Genomic DNA, 22077 nt, shown 5'->3' on the forward strand with positions numbered 1-22077 from the left:
GGCAGTTTGATTCTCTCTTTAGTGGTCGCCGGTGGAGATGGTGGTGAAAAGGTTGATGGGTTAAGGTAAATTAGGGTTAGGGTCACGGTTTGGAAAATTAAGGTTAGAATGTTAGGAAAGAGCGTAAAAATGTAACTTCATATTTGGATAAAATTGAAATTAAAAAAAAAAAATAAAAGAGATAGGGAGTCCAAAGAAGAAAGGTAGGTGCTAATAGCAGCACTCGTTTTATAACTGACCAAGATTTTTTGCATAATTACAAAAAAACCTTCATACAAATTAGTACCACCAATATTGATAAATAATACAAAATAAAAAGACGAAATGAAAAAACTAAAATATAAACCTCTAATAATAAACAATTCCAAGCCAAAGGGCAAAATCGAAAAAAAAATACAACCTTCAAGCAGGTAAGCGCTTCTTTTAATATACAGAGATATATATCTTAGAGCTACAATCTCATCTAATTTGAGTATTGCTATTTTCCAAAGAAAAAATATTATATTAGTGCTATTTTCAGAAAGAGAAAACATACTGTCAAGCTGCTTTTTTTTTGTTCAACACAGCCTGAAAAGAAGGGTAGTTTTGTCGAGCAAGACTTGAATTATCTCAATTAATTGAATATTTGAATGGTAGATTTGAAAGATAAAAATAGCACCAAACATTTAACACAAATTTATATATATATATATATATATAAAAACAACCACAGAAATTATACCAAATAAGATCATTATAACATTTGCAACTTACTTATCTTAGCCAAGAGTCCCGAGAAAGATATATAAAACTTCAACTTAGACAACAAGACACCATATCAGGAGTAAGTTCCAGCGATCTCCTGTAGGCAGGAGCACAGTTCCTGAGGCTTAGAGATCATGACCATGTGATCTGAACCAGGGATCACCCTCACCTCGTCCGTTGGATTATTTTCGATCATCCACCGTTGATATTTTTCCTTTATTATGTTGTCTTCTTCAATCACAACGTAAACTCGACGGACTGATCCATAGTTATCCTTTGTAAGTGCAGTTTCCTTTAATACTTCCCCCTCATCGTGGTATATGGGATATGGTCTCACCAGCAAGGTTGCAAGAGTCAAATCCTGGTTCATTTCAAAAAAATAATAATAAATATTATTTAAATATAAAAGAGCCTCATATTGGTGCATGGATGGCTCTAAAATAATCATGTTCCCTGTCCTAATTCACTCATAATTATTAAATATGTTTTAAAATTTTTACATTTTAAGATTCTTATATGATTCAATAATTATAAATGAATTAAGACATAGAAATAGAATTATTTGAAAATAGAGGATGCTTTTCCCTCATTTTGAGGTTTTGCTTGAGGACTCGTTGAGGATTGTGCCGACCTGTGTCCCGATCTCTAAGCGAGTAGGTGCTGCCACAACATCGTGCTGTAACAGCCAAACCGTATCATTTTGTTTATTTTAAAAAAAAAAAAAAAAAATTAAAACACACGCACGCCTGCCGTCTTGATGTTGTGTAGAACAACACTTTTATAAGTTGACTTTAGGATAATAAGGAGTAGCTATAAATAAACCAAAAAAAAAATAGTAAATAAAATTTTAAAACACAAGCCTATGAGCATGTTTTTGAAAAGTAATTTTAATTTTGGATGATTAGGTATGTGATGGAATTGAATTTAGAATGATATTGAACATTGAATTGGTTGGTTGGTTCATTCATAGTTTGAATTCAATTTTATTTGTTTTATTTTTTATTTAATTTAGTTTTTACACTTATATATATGAAAGCTATACGTACTTTTTATATTATATGATTGTTACAAGTTGTATAATTGAAATACGGGAGTTTTTTTGATAAATCTACTTTCTAATAACTTTATTCCATCCAACTCATATTCTTTTTGACTATTCCATTAGGTCCTATTTGACATAAGAAGACCAAAATACCATTTTCATCTACTTATGTTCCATTTAATTCACATTATTTTCTTATGTTTCAATAAGTCCTATGGGTGACATAATTACCAAAATACTCCTAATGTGAATGTTCACACCGTCAATGTGAATGTTCATATCGTCAATGTGTAGAGGCCCGGCCCATGTCAATCCTCGTAGGTGCCCGAAAAAATTCGAGTCGGGCCGGGTTGACAATGTGAATATTCACATTGACATGTTAACATACACATTAATAGGAGTGTAAAATTGGCCCGCGTCCTGTGGCGGCGCGAAACCCTCCCGCAGCCCATGGGCGGCCCAGGGCGGGCCTGGTCCGGCCCGTTGACAATGTGAATATTCACATTGACATGTTAACATTCACATTGATAAGAGTACAAAATTAGCCTGCGGCCCATAGGCGGCCAAAAGCCCGCCCGCTGGCCGGGGCGGGCCCGGTCCGGCCCGTTGACAATGTGAATATTCACATTGACATGTTAACATTCACATTGATAGGAGTGTAAAATTAGCCCGCGCCTCGTGGCTGCCCAAAACCCGCCCACGGCCCGTGGGCGGGCCCGGCGCCCGTGGGCGGGCCCGGCCTGTTGACAATGTGAATATTCACATTGACATGTTAACATTCACATTGATAAGAGTATAAAATTGCCCGTTGATAATGTGAATATTCACATTGACATGTTAACATTCACATTGATAAGAGTATAAAATTGGCCCGAAGCCCGACCGCAGCCTGAGGCGGGCTTGGCCCGACCCGTGACAATGTGAATATTCACATTGACATGTTAACATTAATATTGATAGGAGTGTAAAATTTGCCCGCTACCCGAAGCTCGCCCGTGGCCGGGGATAGGCCCGATCAGGCCCGTTGACAATGTTAATATTCACATTGACATGTTAGCATGCACATTGATAGAAATGTAGAATTGGCCCGCGGCCCGGGGCAGACTCGTTTAGATCCGGGCCCGAGCATGTCCGAGACCCTAGGCTAGGGCTTAGGCCATCACTTTGAAGCTCGGCCAAGCCCACCGGCCTGACCCGAGGCTCGATCCATCGGCCCGTCCAAAGCCCGAATACCCTTATGCCAAGGCTAGGGCCTGGGCCTAATTTTTTGGCCCGTGGGCCGGCCCGGATTTTTTCGGACACCCACAAGGCTCGATATGGGCCGGCCCGAGCCTCTACTTATTGATGATATGAACATTCACACTGACGATGTGAACATTCACATTATGGGTATTTTGGTAATTATGTCTTCCATAGGACTTACTGAAATATAAGAAAATAATGTGAACTAAATGGAATAGTCAAAAAGAACGTAGGCTGCCCGAAGCCCGCCCGCGGCCCAGAAAAGGCTCGTTTGGGCCCGGGTTCAAGCCTAGTCCGAGACCCTAGGCTAGGACCTAGGCCATCACTTTGAAACCCGGCCCGGCCCATCGGCCTGGTTAAGGCCCATTCAAGGCTCGGCCCGAGGCCCGACCTGCGCCGAGTCCTAGTGTCTTTTTTGTGGAAAATAATAAAATTTTGGTAGAAAAAATTTTAAAAAAATATGGTCAAGCCAGACCCAAGCCTGAGGCTAAGCCCAGGCTCATCGGCCCGACCTGAGGCTCAACCCACCGGCTCGGGCCCGGACCCAAACGAGCCTGCCCCGGGCCATGGGCAGGCTTCAGGCAGCCCACGGGCCGCGGGCCAATTCCACATTCTTATCAATGTGCATGTTAACATGTCAATGTGAATATCACATTGTCAACGGGCCGGGTCGGGCTTACCCCGGGCCGCGGGCAAGCTTCGGGCAGCGGGCAAATTTTACATTCCTATCAATGTTAATGTTAACATGTCAATGTGAATATTCACAATGTCACGGGTTGGGCTGCAGTCGAGCTTCGGGCCGCCCACGGGCTGCGAGCCAATTTTACACTCTTATCAATGTGAATATTAACATGTTAATGTGAATATTCACATTGTCAACGGGCCGGATCGGGCCCGCCCTAGGCCGCTGGCCAATTTTATACTCTTATCAATGTGAATGTTAACATATCAATGTGAATATTCACATTGTTAACAGGCTGGGCCAGGGCCGCCCACGGGGCGTGGGCAGGTTTCGGGCAGCCACGGGGCGCGGGTTAATTTTACACTCCTATCAATGTGAATGTTAACATATCAATGTGAATATTCACATTGTCAACGGGCTGGGTCGGGCCCACCCCGTGCTGCGGGGGGGCTTTTGGCCGCCCATAGGCCACGGGCCAATTTTATACTCTTATCAATGTGAATGTTAACATGTCAATGTGAATATTCACATTATCAACGGGCCGGACCGGGCCCGACCCGGGCCGTTCATGGGCCGCCGGCGGGTTTCGCACCACCACGGGACGCGGGCCAATTTTACACTCCTATTAATGTGAATGTTAACATGTCAATGTGAATATTCACATTGTCAACGAGCCGGGCCCGCCTCGGCTCGCGGGCGGGTTTCAGGCCCTCACGGGGCCAATTTTACATTCCTGCTAATGTGAATTTTAAAATATGAATGTTCACATCATAAAATTACTAACCATTCAAAAAATATTTATAAGGGTATCAAAATTAAATATAAGAGCATAAGTGTCCAAGAAAATAATGTAAATCAAGAAAAATGACTTTATGAAATAAAACTATACATACATGGGTCTAAATGGGTTAAAAAATTCCTTCATGGACTTCTTGGGTTAAAACACTTCTAAATGGGATTTATCAATAAAAATCCCTTGAAATACCATTTGTTTTAAGTACTTATATTTCAACATTAGTTTTCTTTTAAAATTTAGAGTAAATTACATCAGTAGTCTCTTAATTTTGTCTCTTATGTCATATTGGTTCCTACACTTTCAATTGGCTCAACTCTGACTATTACTTTTTTAGATTTTTGTATCAATTTGATCCAATTGACAATGATGTTAAGGTTTTTGACAAAAATAATTACTAAGTTGGTTGATACTAACTCAATAAATTGATAAAGTTTATAAATTTGTCAACATATGAAAAGTCCAGCTCACACTTTTTCTTAAAACCTAGGTATTAAGGAGAAAGAATCTGAAACCTTATAACTAGTACAGATAGGGCAACTTTAGGTAATATGGGACACATTCCAACACACCCTCCTAGACCATAATATAGTAGCCGAACAAACGGCACACCAAAACACAGGCCCAACCAAGCTCGAATACCAAATTGAAGCCTACATTTCTCCTTAAAATCCAAACATTAAGGAAAGGAAAATTAGAGTTTTATAACCAGCACACAGATGGGGCAACTCCAGGCGATGTGGGACACATTCGAACAATATTCACATTTTTCATATAAAAAAAAACAATTATAATGAATTGAATCAAATTGGGACAAAGTAAAAAATATCTAGTCAAAATCGAATCAATTAAAATTACATGAATCAAAATGATACAAAAACAAAATATAAGAACCAACGGTACAATTTACCCTAAAATTTATTTGTACAAAAAAAATGATTTTGAGCCAAATAAAAATATTACAAAATTCAATTTTTATACAATTTTTTACATATTTTTTTCAACTAATCAAACCTATTGCTTCAATTTATTTATTTTTAATAGATTCTTATTTTCCTAAAATCAACCCAAACATAAAAGTGTTGTTCTACACGTACACTATAGCAAGATGACGACTTAAGTTAAAAAAAACAGAAAATTTAATAAACAAAACAGCACTATTTGACTGTCACAGTATGATGCGGGGATGATGGCGTCCCCGCTGGGAATCAGGGGCAGGGACGGAGATGTTTTGCTTTTAGGGATCCGGACATAAAGTGTAATCTCCGGGCCCACCCGGCCTGTTGCCATTCCTAGACAGCACCTACCCCTTCCTATTGGCATAGAGAAGATTGTCAACTTACTCACAAAAAATAAAAAATAAATAAAAAAAAAACTAATAGTAGGAGTAATAATAATGAAAACATTCATCCATATGCCATTAATACATACCTCAGGAGTCGATAGGTTATACAACTTGGACGACAAAAACTTGGGGCCAAAGATCAGGGAGGTTGGAGGTTTGTCCAGCCCATTATCAAACTTATGTTGGCAATCCATAAAAGAGTCCAATCCTTTAACGTGCTATAAAATTGCATGCAAACAGAGAACCATATATAGTATTAGAGAAATCAATACAATTTCTTGCCCTTTCAACCCCCAAAGATAATTGGATTTTCTGCAATTTTATGATAGTGGAAACTAAAAATGGCATGCATAAACGTAATGGAGTGTGTTGTGACTAAAAGATGCTGAAACAAAAACACCGTATGTATGTACATAAACGTAATAGGCTAAGAGAGAGATGGAGAAAGAGAGAGATAGGTGGTACATCTTGAAAGACGGTAAGAAAATCAAGGTCGGGACCAGGCATAAACGCAGCGACAAATACAGCAACTGAAATTTTTTCAGGGAACCTCTCCATAGCTACAGATATGCCGATCCCACCCATGCTGTGGCCCACCAGAATCACCCTATCATCCACCTGTAGGGACACCATGAATTCCATCAATGGCTCCAAGTAGTCTGACATTGATCGGACCTCCTCTACCTGCTTAGGGTGGACACCAGAGGCAGCCAAGTCCAGAACCGTGACCCTATGACCACCCGATCTCAGCAAAGTCGCCACCTTGTACCAGCACCATGCCCCGTGACAAGATCCGTGAATCAACACAAAATGACTCTTACGCTTATCCATCACCCTGCTCTACCTACTACCTACTGCCTACTATCCTATCCTTGTGCTAGTTTTGAGCTTTTCATAAGCTTTGATTTGGGCAGAGTTAGAGAGGTATAATAGTAATCTCACCATCTTGTCCATTTCATTCAAAACTAAGTGACATAGAGATAGAGGGGAGGAGACCTGGACAAAAAATCTATTTAATATTTCGAAAGTGGTCCATTTGCCTTATTAATTAATATATATGTACAAGTTTCACTCTTCATAAAAATGTTGTCCAAAACGCCATAGCCTGAGACGGCAATGGATGAGGCTATCGTCAAAGCCAAAGAAGCCGTGAAATAAAATAAATAAATAATAATAATCATATTTCTTACACTCCGTTTGGATGGAGAGATTTAGTGAGGAAAAAAAATTATGACAATAAAAAACTCTTTCACTTGTTTGAATAGTTAAATAAGTGAAAAATTGTGAGAAATGATGAGTGATGGTAAAAATAAATTTCATCAAAATTATGTTTTGTTTCCCACTGTAAGTGATGAGATTTTGCGGGAAATAAAATTGGGTTTAATTAATATTTTCTAAAATACCAAAAATAGTTAAATAAGTGAGAAATGATAAGATGGTAAAAACAAGTTTCATCAAAATTATGTTTTATTTCTCACCATAAGTGATGAGATTTGGTGGGAAATAAAATTGGATTTAATCAATATTTTCTAAAATTATTCTTTTCTCTTATTTATTCTATCCAAACAAGATAGATGAAAAATCACATTATCTTCTCTTTTATTCATCTAAACATAATGGTGAGAATTCATAATTATTTCTTTTCTTCTCTCCTAAATGAGAAACCACAATTATTCCTTTTCTCACATCATCTCACAATTCAAACTTAGTTAATTTTCTCACTATTAAATACAAAAATAATAGATCCCGCATGTAATTGTTAGAAGAATAAGAATCACATGAACATACTAATAAGCTTTAAATTTAAGTGTTCCCTGCTGGCTGCTAATTAATCAAATGTGGGTTCAAAACACTATCTAATCGACGACCTGTAAGAATTCTCACCTAATTACTTTAGTGGCCTCGTTTGGGAAATGGCTATTTTAGTAGGTTATTTGATTTTTTGACTATTTTAATAGGTTATTTTAGTTTTGTGTTTGGAAAGTTGGGTTAAATTTTTATTTGAGTTGGTGTATTAAAAAATGTGTTGAAAAGATGTTTGTAATTAAAATGACCATTTTGTCCCTACAATTATATTTTTTTTAATTTCTGGCTGAGGGGCAAAATGGTAATTGAGCTGTTGATGTAACATTTCCGGCTGTGACAGTGTAGGCACAGCCTACACTGTCCAGCAGTCAGCCTATATTTTTTTTTTTTTTTTTGGAAAATCAAGAAAAAGTTGCTACAGTGTAGGCTTTTGGGCTGATTTTCAAAATTAGGCTATAATAGCCGGGAAGTCATGTTCCCAAACAGGCCCAGTGTTGTCATGCTTTAGCGGACTTGCAACATACACTACTTGCAAGCTGCAATTCCTCAATTGATCATCTCTACAAGAAAGGGAGGGAAGTACAGGCTGAATAGGAAAAATGGTTGCAACAAGGAAACACAAGCATTTTGTTTCTGTTCTAGTACACGGACTAAATCACGGTGCTACCATCTCGTTCAAGCTGAAACCAAGAATCAAAGTTCTTCAGTCGTAGGGTCACCACGCTTCACCTTCCAGTTTTTGAAGTCAACATGAAGCCACTAAATGATGTCCATACACTTAATGAGTATTCTACACCATTGATGGAGATCATGGCATCAATTCCTCCAAATGAAAAAGGTTATTCCTGTACAGGCAGGGCACAGCTGCCGGTGGCTTGAGCTAAGCTCTTGCCATGGAAAAGTACCCGGAGAAGATCTAAGTAGCTGCCCTCCTGATAGCATTCATGCCTGAATTTTTGTGAAGCTTTAGTCAGCTAAATGTGTTCGAGTACCTTTGACTATGCACACCATGTAAAGAGCCATGCTCATCAAACATTAGTTTTGTGGTAGAAATAGATCAGCTGCGGCTCCTTGCAACACAGAAGAAGGGCCCTGTTTGTATTGGTTCATTCTAAGAGACTTGTTTTAATTTTTTAACCAAATACCTGAAAATGTAAATGATGAAAATTTTTGAGAAAAAATCTCGAGAAGAAAGTTATCTTGCTGTGTGCTCACGTCCATCAACTTTGAGAGCAATTAAATTATAATGCAGAATTTAAAATTCAAATACTGTTCTGCAAGTATTAGATGTGCTAATTGCAAGTGAATCGGCATATATAAACGATGATTCACAATTTTTATTACTCATGCAGTTCAATCATTATGGGTCAATGGACAAGATATTGATCTTGGCAGAGTGTTCAAGATTTAACATGGCTATGTACATAAAAATGTGTGAATGCCCATGAATAAACAAGAGAATCAGTACCTCTTTCTTTAAAGTGATAGTTTTTAGGTTAGAACCCAGCATAAGAGCAGTGACAAACAACAGCACTTCTCTGTGGGAGGGAACCACTCCACAGCAACAGATGTGATATTACTATGTTCAGGCCTACCAGAATCATCTTATCATCACTGGGAGAGACCCCATGAACTCCATCAACACCGTAAAGTATCCAAGAATGAGGGGACTTGTCCGGCCACTTGGAGCGATAAGCAAAGAAAGTGAGGTCCAACTCTGTAACCTTGTGACCTGCCAATCTCAGGAATGACTGCAATCTCGTGAACAAGGACAAAGTGCCCCTCTTTCTTCTCCGTCTCCTCCTGCTGCACAAGATGTTATCTCACATTAGTTTACTATCTTATACACTCATACTTCCAAGTAAATTGTTTCGTGGGGCAAATCAAATGCTGATTACTTATTTAAAAGATACATCTGCATTTGACCATAAATTATACATGACACATGTTTCAAAATGATTACATACAGAAGTTATGAAGAGTCAATCAATCAATTGAATCAGTCAATTTACTATTAAAAAAAAAAATCAATAATATCTTAATCACTAATTTTTATATGATCCATTTATGAAAACCATCATTTTAAATAAATGCATACAAGACCTTTGCCCACAAAGCATCAAAGCCAAGAACAAATTTCATTTTGTCTCTCCATTGCCATGACAATTGTTTTCATCAATTTCTAACATTTTCAGATGAAGAATCTGGCATGGTTAGCCCTTACAAGCCATCACAATCCAAAACGTACCATTTTAATTCTGGGGAACCACAGCCCCCAAATGAATTCTGGGCCACCATGAGGAAAACCTTCTGTTCAGAAGTCAGAAAATGAATCCAGGGGAGCTAAGGAAAGAAACTGATAATTGGCAAAATGATACATCCCCAGGAATTAATTCCTCCATTCTCTGGACATTACTCTACTGCTTGAGACAAAGCTCCTGAAATCCTGTTAAACTGCAATGGGTAACAACCAATTCAACAAAGCCTAACAGCAGAATTTTTTTTTCCCCTCAGCGGTCATGACGTACACAGCTTATTAATCTCAGCATTAAAGAGTAAAAGTAATCAGTTGGTTTGCGGAAAGTAGACGTCACCAGTACAAGTGAGTTCATTATAGGAGACATCCAAGAACCATTAAAAATACACCATATAGAAATAAATTTAAACATATAAGTACTCAAGGATGGATGGATGCACATTGAAAAAAAAAAAAAATTACTTCGTAGAAAAAGATATCAAACTTCCAAAAACTTAAACCAGCACATTGCATACTACAATAATATATGAAGACACCTGAATCAGAAACAATGTTCACTAACAAATTTACTATAGACCAACCCACTTCCTAAACCACTTCAAATCAGTATTAGCATATCATCAGAATTGTAGAAATGAGAAGACTGACTGGAGTAAATGTTACTCTATCATAAACACATAAACAAAGACATAAAGGTAACGATGATAAAGAATCTAAAAAATTAGATTCATGACCTGGACATGCACTCTATTTTTCTTCTTCCTCTTTTTATGTTTTATTTTTAGTATCTGAACATGCAGGAGGAATGCAGCTTGCGAGAATAACATTAACTGTTAGCCATATAAGAAACATAAGCTTCAGTTCTACATATTTCAATTAAAAACAAATGAACCTACAGGTATCAGTTAGATTTCAACAGTAGCAAAGGTGTTTATTTAATCCCAGTTAGTCCATGTACTTGCTAAAAAGGTGGATCAAAAAAACCAAAGAGAATAATAGTTCTAGAAATTTTCCAATTTATTAGTACGAAATGGGTTTCGCCAACAAGTTAAATAATATTGCACCAAAGTAAGAATGGTGAGTAAATACGGGAAGCATAGCACTATAATTCACAATTTGATGAGAGAAATGTAATATGTAGAAAAGAAGCGCACCGTTGCAAAAGAACCTGTGGATTATATGGAAACAAACTTTTCTTATGGAGATTCTGCAGAGACTTTTTCAGTGACAGCAAACAATCCTTGGCATTCTCAAATGGTAACCTAGTAGTTCTACAATGCTTGCTGCCATGCATAAGGTCTTTCTGACATTGCTTTCCAAGTGACAGAGGAATCCCCTTGCTTTTCATTGATGAAGAGGTTAGATGTCCCTCAATAAGTGAATCATCAACAAGAACTTTTCTTTTCTTGCCATATGATTTATGTATATCTCTCACATTTGTAACTTTCCCTTCTGCTGAAAATTCCACAAATACGCTCCACGAGTAACACACAACACGCAAGGACCTAATAAGGGGCAAAAAAAAAAAAAAACGAGAAGCTCATTAAAAACACCCCCAAATTCATACAGATACAAGGATGAGATAGAGCTCAGGCAAAGTTCCATCCTCTAGTACTATCTTGCAATGCATTGCATTTGTTTGCATCAACTACTCCAAGCAATAAAATCTGAAAAAGAAAATACATTGCCTAACTAAAGTAAGCTCTAAAAAAACCTGCACTTCTCAACATATCTAAAGCAGGCAACAGTTTTTCTTAGGCATATGATTCATGAAAATCTAGTATTCACAACTTCAGAGGAAAGATCAAAGTACAATTCTAGTAACTAAACTACCTCAACAGATATTCAGCAGCTTTGGCTCCTGTATCTTTTGAAATTAGGTAATCAAGAAGCACCTGATGATCATAGTGTAGCTGCAAGCAAGTTAGGAGTGCACGTATTACTTTATTTAATAACTTCGCCCGGTAAGTGAAGAGTAGAACATAGAGGCATTTGCTTTGTATCAAGGAAATAAAAGTATATACATTGGGGTAAGAAGTCTTAGTTGTTCCCATTATCTATAACTATTGAACTTGCCTCTGCAAGAAAAAGATGGAATAGGTGTATGGGGTTGAAAAGGTTTGAAACATGAAAAAGCATATCATCACATCTGTCTTGGCAGACCCTACATACAAACAAAAAACTCATTAAAGACTTCTGCAACCAATACACTTAATAACCACTAAAAGTATTCTAGCATGTGTTGCTTACTGTTGCTCGGCACCAAAGGACATGTGAAACAGTTGCAAAAGCACTTCAAATAGGATATCGTCCTACAAATCAACAGTAGACAAGAAATTAGGATATAGCAGGTCTAAAGAAAGGCACATATTCTACGAACAAGAAATTAAACGATTAATAAATTAATATAACCATTCAAGCTACACTAGCAACTATATAAACTGAACTTAGGTTGAAGCACAGAGTACCTACAAGAAACACCATAATATTGCGCACTTTCAGTACATTAAGTATAAGCCAAGAAAGTAGATATGCAAATCATTCGATCTAGATTTCCATGGATCAATCAACTTATAGGAAAAAGACATACATCCTTCAGAAGAATCTAAAGTTTGAAAGCTAGTTTCTAAGGGAGTATAGAGATAACCTCATGGATAAATAGCCTGAGGAAGGATAAGGAAAAGCTGGTGCATCTTTCAGAATAGAATTTGCAGCCTATGAACATTTCAGCTGGAAGATGCCCTTGAAGCCACCCATAAAGCTCTGATAAACCTTTTTTTCTACTGTAACACTCAAGGTCAGAACTTGAGTCAGATTTCAAGCAACTCTTCAGATTTGCACAGCCACACTGGTCAGCTGTTTTATCTCTCAAGCCAACCAAACTAAAGGAACACCTCAGGAAAAGGAAAACAGCAAGCCTTTGTAAATGTCTGGAAGTCATATTATGTATTCTGGCATCAGAAACACCCACTAAAAATGGGGAGCCTTCTAGAATGTCCTGATCTGACTCCAGCTGAGTCATTGGTTGCATCAAAAGATCTTCAAAGTACTCGTGCATAAGTTGCAACCATGAAACAAGAAGAGAATATTCCAAATGGATCTGGAAGCTAAGCCTGACCATTAGCATCTGCGGAGAACAACCTAATCAGTGGCATAATTTTGAATGTATGTAATAGCACCACGCTGTTAATATACATTTCAGAAATAGTGAGCAAGTGAAGATAGAATTAGAAACTTAATAACACCTGTAGAGCGATAGAAATACAATGAAAAAATACATCTTAACTAGCAACATGGAGAGGTAGTAGATATTTATCACTGCAGTTGTTCCAAAAACTACACAAAAACAAGTCGAACATGACACATGAAAGAAGATCTAAATGGCACGTCAAGTTGACAACATTCCAATTGATATGAAGCAAGCTAACCAAAACGAGCGAGTTGGTTCAAGCTGTTTATTAGTTACGTTAGATGTAGCAAAGTGAAAAACTTCTGCAACAAATTAATGACGCGAAGTTCCTTATCTTGCGATTGCAAATCTCTGACACTGCTTCACTTGTAAGTAGTAGGTTGTCCCTGCATCAAAGAGTACATGTAGTGCACCCTTCTTTTCATAGCACCCTCTCCATCCTCAGCCCAAGATATAAAAACAAAAGGAACAATACAAGAGTAAATAGAAAAGAACTAGCAACCAAGAAACATTGACACTTATAAAAGGCAGATAAGCTAAATTCATACCAACATCTTGTGTCTAAAGTACACAGACATGCACATGTTGTTTGAATCCCCATCACAAAGGCACCAGGCTAAAAGTCTAGGAATGAGGTTACTGATTTCACAAATAACCGGATGCTTATTTAAAGCTCCACCAGCAGCTTCCATCCAACCACTTTGATTAAGCAAGGAACAGAAAAGCTGAACAAGAGTTCCACGAAACACAATTCTGGACTCTAGTTCCACAGCTTTAGTGCGAAAAGCATCCTCACTGAATTTTCTAACAGCATCACCATTCTGACCAACATGGACCTCATCCATTGAATCCCAAGGCACACTTGCAAGACAATAACTTATAGAATTCAAGTACACTTTGAGAAGCTGATCATCAATGTCTTGCTTTAAACGTTTCAATATATTGCGTAAAACTCGAATAATGCAAGCCACTGAAGACCAATTTGCATTTTTCAGTTTTGATTTCAAGGCAATAATGACACCTGATGAATCATGCTTTGAAACCAGGGCTTTTGTAGATGCCCGCACCAAAGAATGCAAAAGAGCATTAGATATCAACAACTCCAAGCAGACACACAATGATTGCATAAATTCATCCCAATTGCCTCCCTGTAAAACATACAGTTTTGCAAGATAAGAAAAAAACAAAAAACAAAAAAAACAGTTGAACTTTCAAGGTAGCAAATTTTCACATACAGATGCAACAATGTAATTAGAGATGGCCACAAGAATGTTGCCTGCCAAATGTTGAACATATTGACCCTCGATTAGTAGCAGAAGTATCTGTAAGGAAACAACAATTTACAAGGTCAAGAGTAGAAATGGAACCACTGCTCTGTCAGCTAGGCAGCGATTCAAGTTCCATAAGAAAGTAAGAAAACATCAAGAACCAGATAAGTGATGCAGCTAAACAATCTTTATAGGAAAATCCTCTCACTCTCCCGTAGGTCCAAGGCAGCGCCCTCGCAGATCACCAAGGTGTCCTATTGTCCGTTCCGAGCAAGAGACTATAACCTGAAAACTTGCCCCAACCCCCTAGACAAATTCTGCTTAAGTTCTCGCGCAGCGGGAGAGCATCGAACCCACACCAAGTGCTGGGGTAACAACTTGAAACTTAACCTCCTAACCAACTGCGCTACACTCGGGGGATTGACCCAAGGAGTTTCGAACTTGAGACCTGGGGTCTTAACTCTCTGGCCTTTACCAAATGCACTACTGCCTTGGATTATATCTGTCTACTTTGGTAAATAGTGAAATGGGAAATCTATGAGATAAATTTTTCTTTTCCCCAGGCCAGGCAGATAACTTTCTAATGAAATCATAACCATAATATGATAATATTTCACCATATGTGAAGAGCTTTGAAAATATGTACTGCGCAAATCAGGCCAAATAATTGTATTACGACATTTCACTATATGTGAATCTTTCGACAATGCATGCTGAACAAACAGAGAGAGAAGATAAGTAGCACCGATAGAAGATAAGTTGAGAGAGAATCGATTGAGATAGTTTGGTCATATTCAACGGAGACCAACAGAGGCAGTAGTGAAGAGAAGCGATACTGTAATGGTAGATGGAAGTGTTAGGAGACGGGGTAGGCTTAAATTAACGTTGGTTAGTGTTGTAAATAGAGATATGGATCTACTTAATTTGACTAACGAAATGGCCTTTGATAGGGCCGTGTGGAAAAGAACGATTCATGTATCCAACCCCAATTGATGGAACTTAAGGTTTGGTTTGGTTTGGCTTGGCTTGGCTTGGCTTGGCTCAGTTTATGTTTCATTCATATTTTCCTCATTTTCCAAATCTCTATCCAAATCCATGATCCAACCCCAATTTAGGGTTTCTTTGGGAAGTGGCTTTTTAGTGGTTAGCCACATGATGTGTGTATGCATCCAGAGGCAACTGACTACTTTTCCTTTCTTTTGGCATTATAGAATACATTCACACATACACACACACACACACACACACACACACATACACATATGCTTTCTCACCATATCAAGCATTCATTGGACCACTTATTGACTCGTGACACCTATCAAAATTGAAGTTTTCTTCAATGGCATCGAATATGGCAGACACAAACCATACATTATAAAAACAATGCTTCTTAAATTTTACCACCTACGACATGTAGAGTTATTTAACAACAACAATGATACAAAGAACCAAAAATAACTATCTCGTGTATGAAGAGAGCTGCAGCCCTAGGCAGTAAATTCCACATAATCAAATTACAGCTTAGCATAATAGCATGGTAATAAAGAACAGTTACCAAGTCACCAATGATCTTTGTTAAGCAGTTATGATCATCACAATGTGAGCCAACCGAACATTTGTTGTTGCAAACAGGTACTTTCACCACCATGCCCTGTTCCAAAATTTTGAATTTTAACTGATAAGTTCTTTAAAATGTCTAAATCTAAAAATTAAAATATACAAATATGGAGAGAGAGAGAGAGAGAGAGAGAGAGAGAGAGAGAGAGAGAGAGAGAGAGAGAGAGTCAGACATTGTCGGAATCGCTATCAAATTCATGTGTCCACAACTGAATTTGCCTCAACAACTGGAAGATAATTCGTAAAAGTAATCACCCAAACATATATTATTCAAAACAAAACCAAACCAAACCAAACCAAAAACCGAAATTACAATTGAAAGAAGTGGAGAGAACCTGAGAGAGAACGATTAGGAGGTCCTTCTCGGTCTCTTTGGTTAAGCAAAAAGCGAATTGATCCTGCAAATAGTATAATAAACGACAAAGATACGAATGAGGAAAAGAGTAAACAGATTGCTATGAAGAAAACAAGAAGCAAAGAATGATGAAACTGACTGTGAAGGGACGGAGAGACTCGTCGATTAGACGGCAGAGCTGCGAGTGTTGCATTTTCCGCTCTGAGTCGCTGACTTCGAATGGCTAAGTCACTGTTAGGCTTCTCTTCGTAGCTTCCTATTTATTTCTCGATTCCCCTCTTTTTAATTTTTAGGATATATTACACCACTTTGTAAATATTTCATTGTTTGTATTTTTATCTAACAAAATTAATCAAAAAATGAAAATTCATAATTATTTTCCTATATAATAATAAAATTATCTAAATTATTAATTGAAATATATTTATAATATTATTAAAAACTGTTAATTGACTTGATAATTTATTAATAAAATATGCGATTTGTTATAAAATTAAAAATTTCAGGAGATGGAATGTAATTTTCAAAACCACAGAGAGTGATTCGTATTTCAATCAAACCTCGGGGGTGTATTTATAATTTATCCTAATTTTAAAATAAAAATTAAGTTTTTTTAATAAAAACAAATTCAAAAATGGAGTTTTGTAATAAAATAAATCTTAATTTTTTAGTTTGTCAATTTAAACTTAGATTTTATTTATTTATTTTTAATTTAAATGATTCTTCTATTTCTATTAAATAAAATTATCAAAAAAGACATACATTTCAGGAAAATTTACCCATAAATCCTATTTTTTGAAAAGTTAAACCATTTAGTCTTAAAAAAATTTTTATGCACCATTTAGTCCCATTTTATTTTGGTAATGTTGTTTATTTAATTTTGATTATTTTGCAGGTTACAATAGTACCCCTTTTGAGGAATGTTTGTTTCCTAAAAATCTGCAACATTATAAAAACATATACATCAAACATCACTAAAAAATTATACATCAAACATCAACATATACATTATACATCACTAAACAAACAACCATTTCTGAAGGATAATGGGTCGCCATTGATGGTCAATGTGTACCCATTTTTCAGGTGAAGGAACAGAGAGATTGATCAGACATAGTCTCAAACATTAACAACATTAACATCAACAAAAAAAAATATACAACTTATTACATATTTTTATAGACTATTTCTAAAAAATATATTGATTGGTGTATATTTACAGACTATATTTTTACAAACATCATCAAAAAAATATTGTGAACATCATCAACATCATCAACATTCGAACATCATCACCATCAACTGCGTTTGTTGGCTACTTTTTCTCAAAAACCCTAACCCTAACGCTAAGGTCTGCAACAATGGTGGTGAAAGCTTCCAAGGCTAAGAAGAAGACAGTCACCGTCGATCTCTACCGTCCTCTTCAAAATTACATAGTTTTCAATTACTCAGAACGCGAAGCCCAGAACCTCGAAGACGATCTCCAAATCCTAAAGCAACTGCGATCCGATCTCGAACGCGAACCACGAAGGCAGAGAGATCACGACCTCACAGCGGTGGTACTGGATAAGTGTGGATCGGCGCTGATGTTGACGATGTTGATCATGGCGTTGATGTCGCTGATGTTGATGATGGAACTAATGTTGATGATGTCGATCATGGCGCTGAGGTTGATGATGTTGATCATAGCACTGATGTTGATGATGGATCGGCCTTCCAGAAATGCTTCCACTTGAACACATCACCATTATACCCTCACGCTTGCAAATAGCAGCCTAAACACACAAAGTTACGGAACGTTAACATTGGGGTTACATTGCCCCAATTATTTCCACTATTTCCGCTTTCAAATGTAGATTTCCTTTCGAAATAATCTCGATGTTACTCGTCGTCACATTGAAACCCCAAATTTTCCATCTCTGCAACTTCACCACTGCCGAAGATGTCCCAATTCTGTAATTTTACAGAGTATCAAATTACCAAATTTGCCCACTAACGTCTAGATTCACACCCGTGATGTATATGCCCTCTATGGTCAATTTCCCTATAATGGGACCTTTCAGTCTATAAGAAAATTTTTTGGACTAAACAGTATATAAGTTGTTAATTTGGGATTTATTGGTGCATCATCCTATATTTTAATCACTAAACTCAATGAAAACGAATAACTTAAATATTTTTCATACAATTACATTCAATTTAATGACTACAATATTATTATTTTTTATATAGTTCTACTTAATGAAAATGAATCGATGGTTTAAATTAAAAATAAACTAAAATATTAAAGTTTAAATCGATCATTTTTCCATATAGAAAATGTCTCACTGTGTTTGATTATTCAGCTTTCAAAATCAAATTCTGAGTTTATAATTTGTATTATTTTATTTTTAATTATTTGTTCAATATTTTTTTTAATGCATCTAATCTATTTTGGTCCGATTAGATGCATTTAGAAAATAAAAATTAAAAATTAAAAATTAAGCAAAATATTAAAAATATATATTAATTCAAAATTCAAAATTTGATTTAAAAATTGAATAACCAAATAGAGTGGGAAGTTGCTATTTTAGTAGGCTAAAGTTTCTGAATATGTTTGTTTTGGCTTTGTAGAGTGATTTTGGAAAAAAAATTCTAAAAAACTTATTTGGTTTGAAATTTTTCTAAAACAATTTTCAAAATCACTTTCTCTTTCTTCCACATCAATCGATCACTTTTTCCCTCTCCTCCCTCCTTCTCAATCACTCTTTCTCTCACACACATCTACTCAATTACAACAAAATATCAAATCATTTCAAGCTTTCAAACTCTAAAACTACTTTCAAAATACACAACTAAACAAATCAAAAAAAATTCTAAACTCTCTCTCCAAAACAATTTTTAAAAACTATTCTCTCAAAATCAAACCAAACATACCCTTTGTGTTTGAAAAGATAATTGAATTTTTTTGTAGTTGAATATAATATTTGTGAGAGAAAAATAAAAATGATTATGAATTTAATGTGACATTTTATTTTACTAACTATTTTAGCTTATTTTGTTTTTTTGCTTTTTTTTTTTTTTTTGGGCATAGATTTTAGCCTTAAAAAGACTAAAACAGCCCTTGCCAAACACCACCAGAGTGGTTTATCCTCAATCATCTGTTGAAGCATAGCAGATTATATGCACACATAAAATTTCCTTGTTAGCAATCGTACTAGTTTCCTTGTTAAGCATCACCACTTCAATGCAACTCGAATGAGAGCAGAAGAAAAAAATTGAAGTACCGACGTTCTTGTGGGCTAACATATACGCCCTAAGGGACAAAAGTAATGCATGCCTTTAGGCAATTTCAAAGCAATCAAGTGGGTTGGTTTTTTGTTGAGCAATTGATAATTTTGAAATTGCAAAGAATGTGAATGCCATACCTCCAGTTAGAGCCACAAGTCTTTTTTATGCCACCATCACATGAAGCCTCTTCCATAGCATCTCTCCTCATTCAAAAATGCAACTCCACAACCACCCTCAGAAAAGCCCGCCAACTCCACGCCCTCTTCCTAACCGCCATGCCTGCCGCCCCTCAATCGCCGTTTCTCAACAACAACATCATCTCCATGTATGCTCGATGCAGTTCCCTCGGCGACTCTCGCCTCCTGTTCGACAAAATGCCTCAACGAAATATTGTCTCCTACAATGCCCTCATCGCGGCCTATTCTCGAAGCTCACAGCATGCATTTTCAGCCTTCAAACTGCTCGAACAATTGGAAAATGAAAGCCATCGACCGAATGGTTCCACGTTCACGAGCCTTTTACACGCATCTTCTTTGCTTGAAGATTGCTTGATGGGTTATGCACTTCACACCCAAGTCATAAAATTTGGATTCGTGGATGATACGCGTGTCCAAACATCCTTACTTGGAATGTATTTGAATTGTGGGGATTTGGGATTGGCGAAAGAAGTATTCGGCTGCATAGTTGACAAGGATGCTGTGGCTTGGAATTCAATAATTTTTGGGTACCTGAAAAATGAAAACATAGAAGGTGGTCTTCATTTCTATGGCAGCATGGCGAGGAGTGGTACGATTGCTACCCAATTCACATATTCAATGGTTTTGAATGCCTGTGGCAGACAAAAAGATCATAGCTTTGGGCAACTTGTACATGCCCAAGTGATCATATCTGGCGTAACAACTGATTTGCCTTTGCAGAATTCACTGCTTGACATGTACTGCAGTTGTGGAGACATTTACACGGCATTTGAAGTCTTTAGTAGAATTGAGAACCCCGATTTAGTTTCATGGAATTCAATGATGGCCGGGTATTCAGAGACTGGTCTTAGAGAGGAGGCCATGGAAATGTTTGTCCAATTGCAGCAAATGTCATTTGTTAAACCAGATGAGTATACGTTTGCAGCCATCATATCTGCAACAAGAACATTCCTCGGTTCTGAATATGGAAAACCACTGCATGCACAAGTCATCAAAACAGGATATGAGCTGAGTGTCTACGTAGGAAGCACATTGATATCTATGTACTTCAATAATTCTGAAACCAATTCAGCTCAAAAGATTTTCAGTTCAATCTCAGAGAAAGATGTCATTTTATGGACCGAGATGATCACAGGTCATTGTAGAACAGCTGATGGAGAGAATGCAATTAAGTTATTCCATGGAATGTTGCAGGAAGGCCAAAAGATTGATAGTTTTGCTCTCAGTAGTGCTCTGAGCGCCTGTGCTGACCTTGCGACTTTGAAACAAGGTGAGATGATTCATTGCCAGAGTGTAAAAACAGGATATGATGTTGAAATATCAGTCCATGGCAGTCTAATAGATATGTACGCCAAAACCGGGGACCTTCAAGCTGCTAAATTGACAATTTCCCAAGTCAAATCCCCTGATTTGAAGGCCTGGAATGCAATGCTTGGAGGGTATAGTCACAATGGGAAGGCAGAAGAAGCGATGAAGGTTTTTGATGAACTTCTGAAGAACAATCTCAGACCAGATCATGTAACATTCATTTCTCTCCTGACTGCTTGTAGCCACTGTGGATTGATTGATAAAGGAAAGTTTCTATGGAATTACATGAAAGAAAATGGTTTGAGACCTGGGCGTAAGCACTACTCTTGCATGGTTAGTTTGTTGAGTCGAGCAGGACTGTTGGAAGAGGCAGAGGAAATGATTTCCGAGTCACCTTTTAGTGAAGATTACATTGATTTGTGGAGAACATTGTTGGGCTCATGTGTCACCAACAGAAATTTAGAATTAGGGGTTCGCGTTGCTGAGGAAGTTTTAAGCATAGACGCAGATGACAATGCAACACATGTATTGCTTACCAATCTTTATGCAGCTGCAGGGAAATGGGACGCAGTCACAAGAATGAGAAGAAAGATGAGAGGACTGATGTTGGAAAAAGACCCTGGTTTAAGCTGGATTGAGGTTATGAATGATATCCATGTGTTCTCTTCCGGTGATCAATCACATCCGAAGATCAATGAAATGCAAGATGAATTGCATAGACTACAAGGAAACATGAAAAGATCAAAAACAGATGGAAAATGACAACTTTGAATCTTTTAATTAGAAGTGATATAAGTGTACACTTTGAATCTTTTAATCTGTTGATATGACGTGTCATCACCAGGCAATCTCTAAACCTTTTTTTTTTTTTGGTGGCAAGTTTAATCAATGATCCCTGTAAGTTTGCTTGAATTTCAATTTGAACACATTTGACTTTGAATTTTTAATTGCGTCAAATAAG

General features: G+C 37.1%; 3 protein-coding genes across 20 annotated transcripts; 1 reads left to right on the plus strand and 2 right to left on the minus strand.

The window, feature by feature from the left end:
* Positions 1 to 817: 817 nt before the first annotated feature.
* LOC114314833 (methyl jasmonate esterase 1) lies at positions 818 to 6679 on the minus strand. The gene is made up of 3 exons (XM_028261339.2): positions 6314 to 6679; positions 5935 to 6066; positions 818 to 1105 (listed from the first exon to the last, which is right to left on the minus strand). The coding sequence occupies exons 1-3, from the start codon at positions 6677 to 6679 to the stop codon at positions 818 to 820; spliced, it is 786 nt and encodes a 261-aa protein (XP_028117140.1).
* A 1414-nt stretch (positions 6680 to 8093) lies between these two features.
* LOC114314830 (uncharacterized) lies at positions 8094 to 16627 on the minus strand. Of its 18 annotated transcripts, none has more exons than XM_082896449.1 (14): positions 16481 to 16627; positions 16322 to 16384; positions 16160 to 16213; positions 15925 to 16020; positions 14337 to 14423; positions 13650 to 14249; positions 12559 to 13038; positions 12162 to 12223; positions 11988 to 12075; positions 11745 to 11806; positions 11066 to 11416; positions 9903 to 10100; positions 9123 to 9460; positions 8094 to 8799 (listed from the first exon to the last, which is right to left on the minus strand). In XM_082896449.1, the coding sequence occupies exons 1-12, from the start codon at positions 16532 to 16534 to the stop codon at positions 10067 to 10069; spliced, it is 2031 nt and encodes a 676-aa protein (XP_082752575.1). In that variant the 5' UTR covers positions 16535 to 16627; the 3' UTR covers positions 8094 to 8799; positions 9123 to 9460; positions 9903 to 10066. The 18 variants fall into 18 exon arrangements, with proteins under 18 accessions (XP_082752575.1, XP_082752560.1, XP_082752549.1 ...); XM_082896434.1 differs by having other exon boundaries at positions 9903 to 10108; XM_082896423.1 differs by having other exon boundaries at positions 11745 to 11824.
* A 2754-nt stretch (positions 16628 to 19381) lies between these two features.
* Positions 19382 to 22056, plus strand: LOC114314831 (pentatricopeptide repeat-containing protein At3g50420). Its single transcript, XM_028261337.2, has one exon. It carries the CDS (start codon positions 19740 to 19742, stop codon positions 21876 to 21878), a length of 2139 nt encoding a protein of 712 aa, XP_028117138.2. The 5' UTR covers positions 19382 to 19739; the 3' UTR covers positions 21879 to 22056.
* Positions 22057 to 22077: the final 21 nt, after the last annotated feature.

Source organism: Camellia sinensis, chromosome 1 (genome assembly GCF_055761805.1).
Source record: "Camellia sinensis isolate YWXY chromosome 1, ASM5576180v1, whole genome shotgun sequence".
Lineage (NCBI taxonomy): Eukaryota > Viridiplantae > Streptophyta > Magnoliopsida > Ericales > Theaceae > Camellia > Camellia sinensis.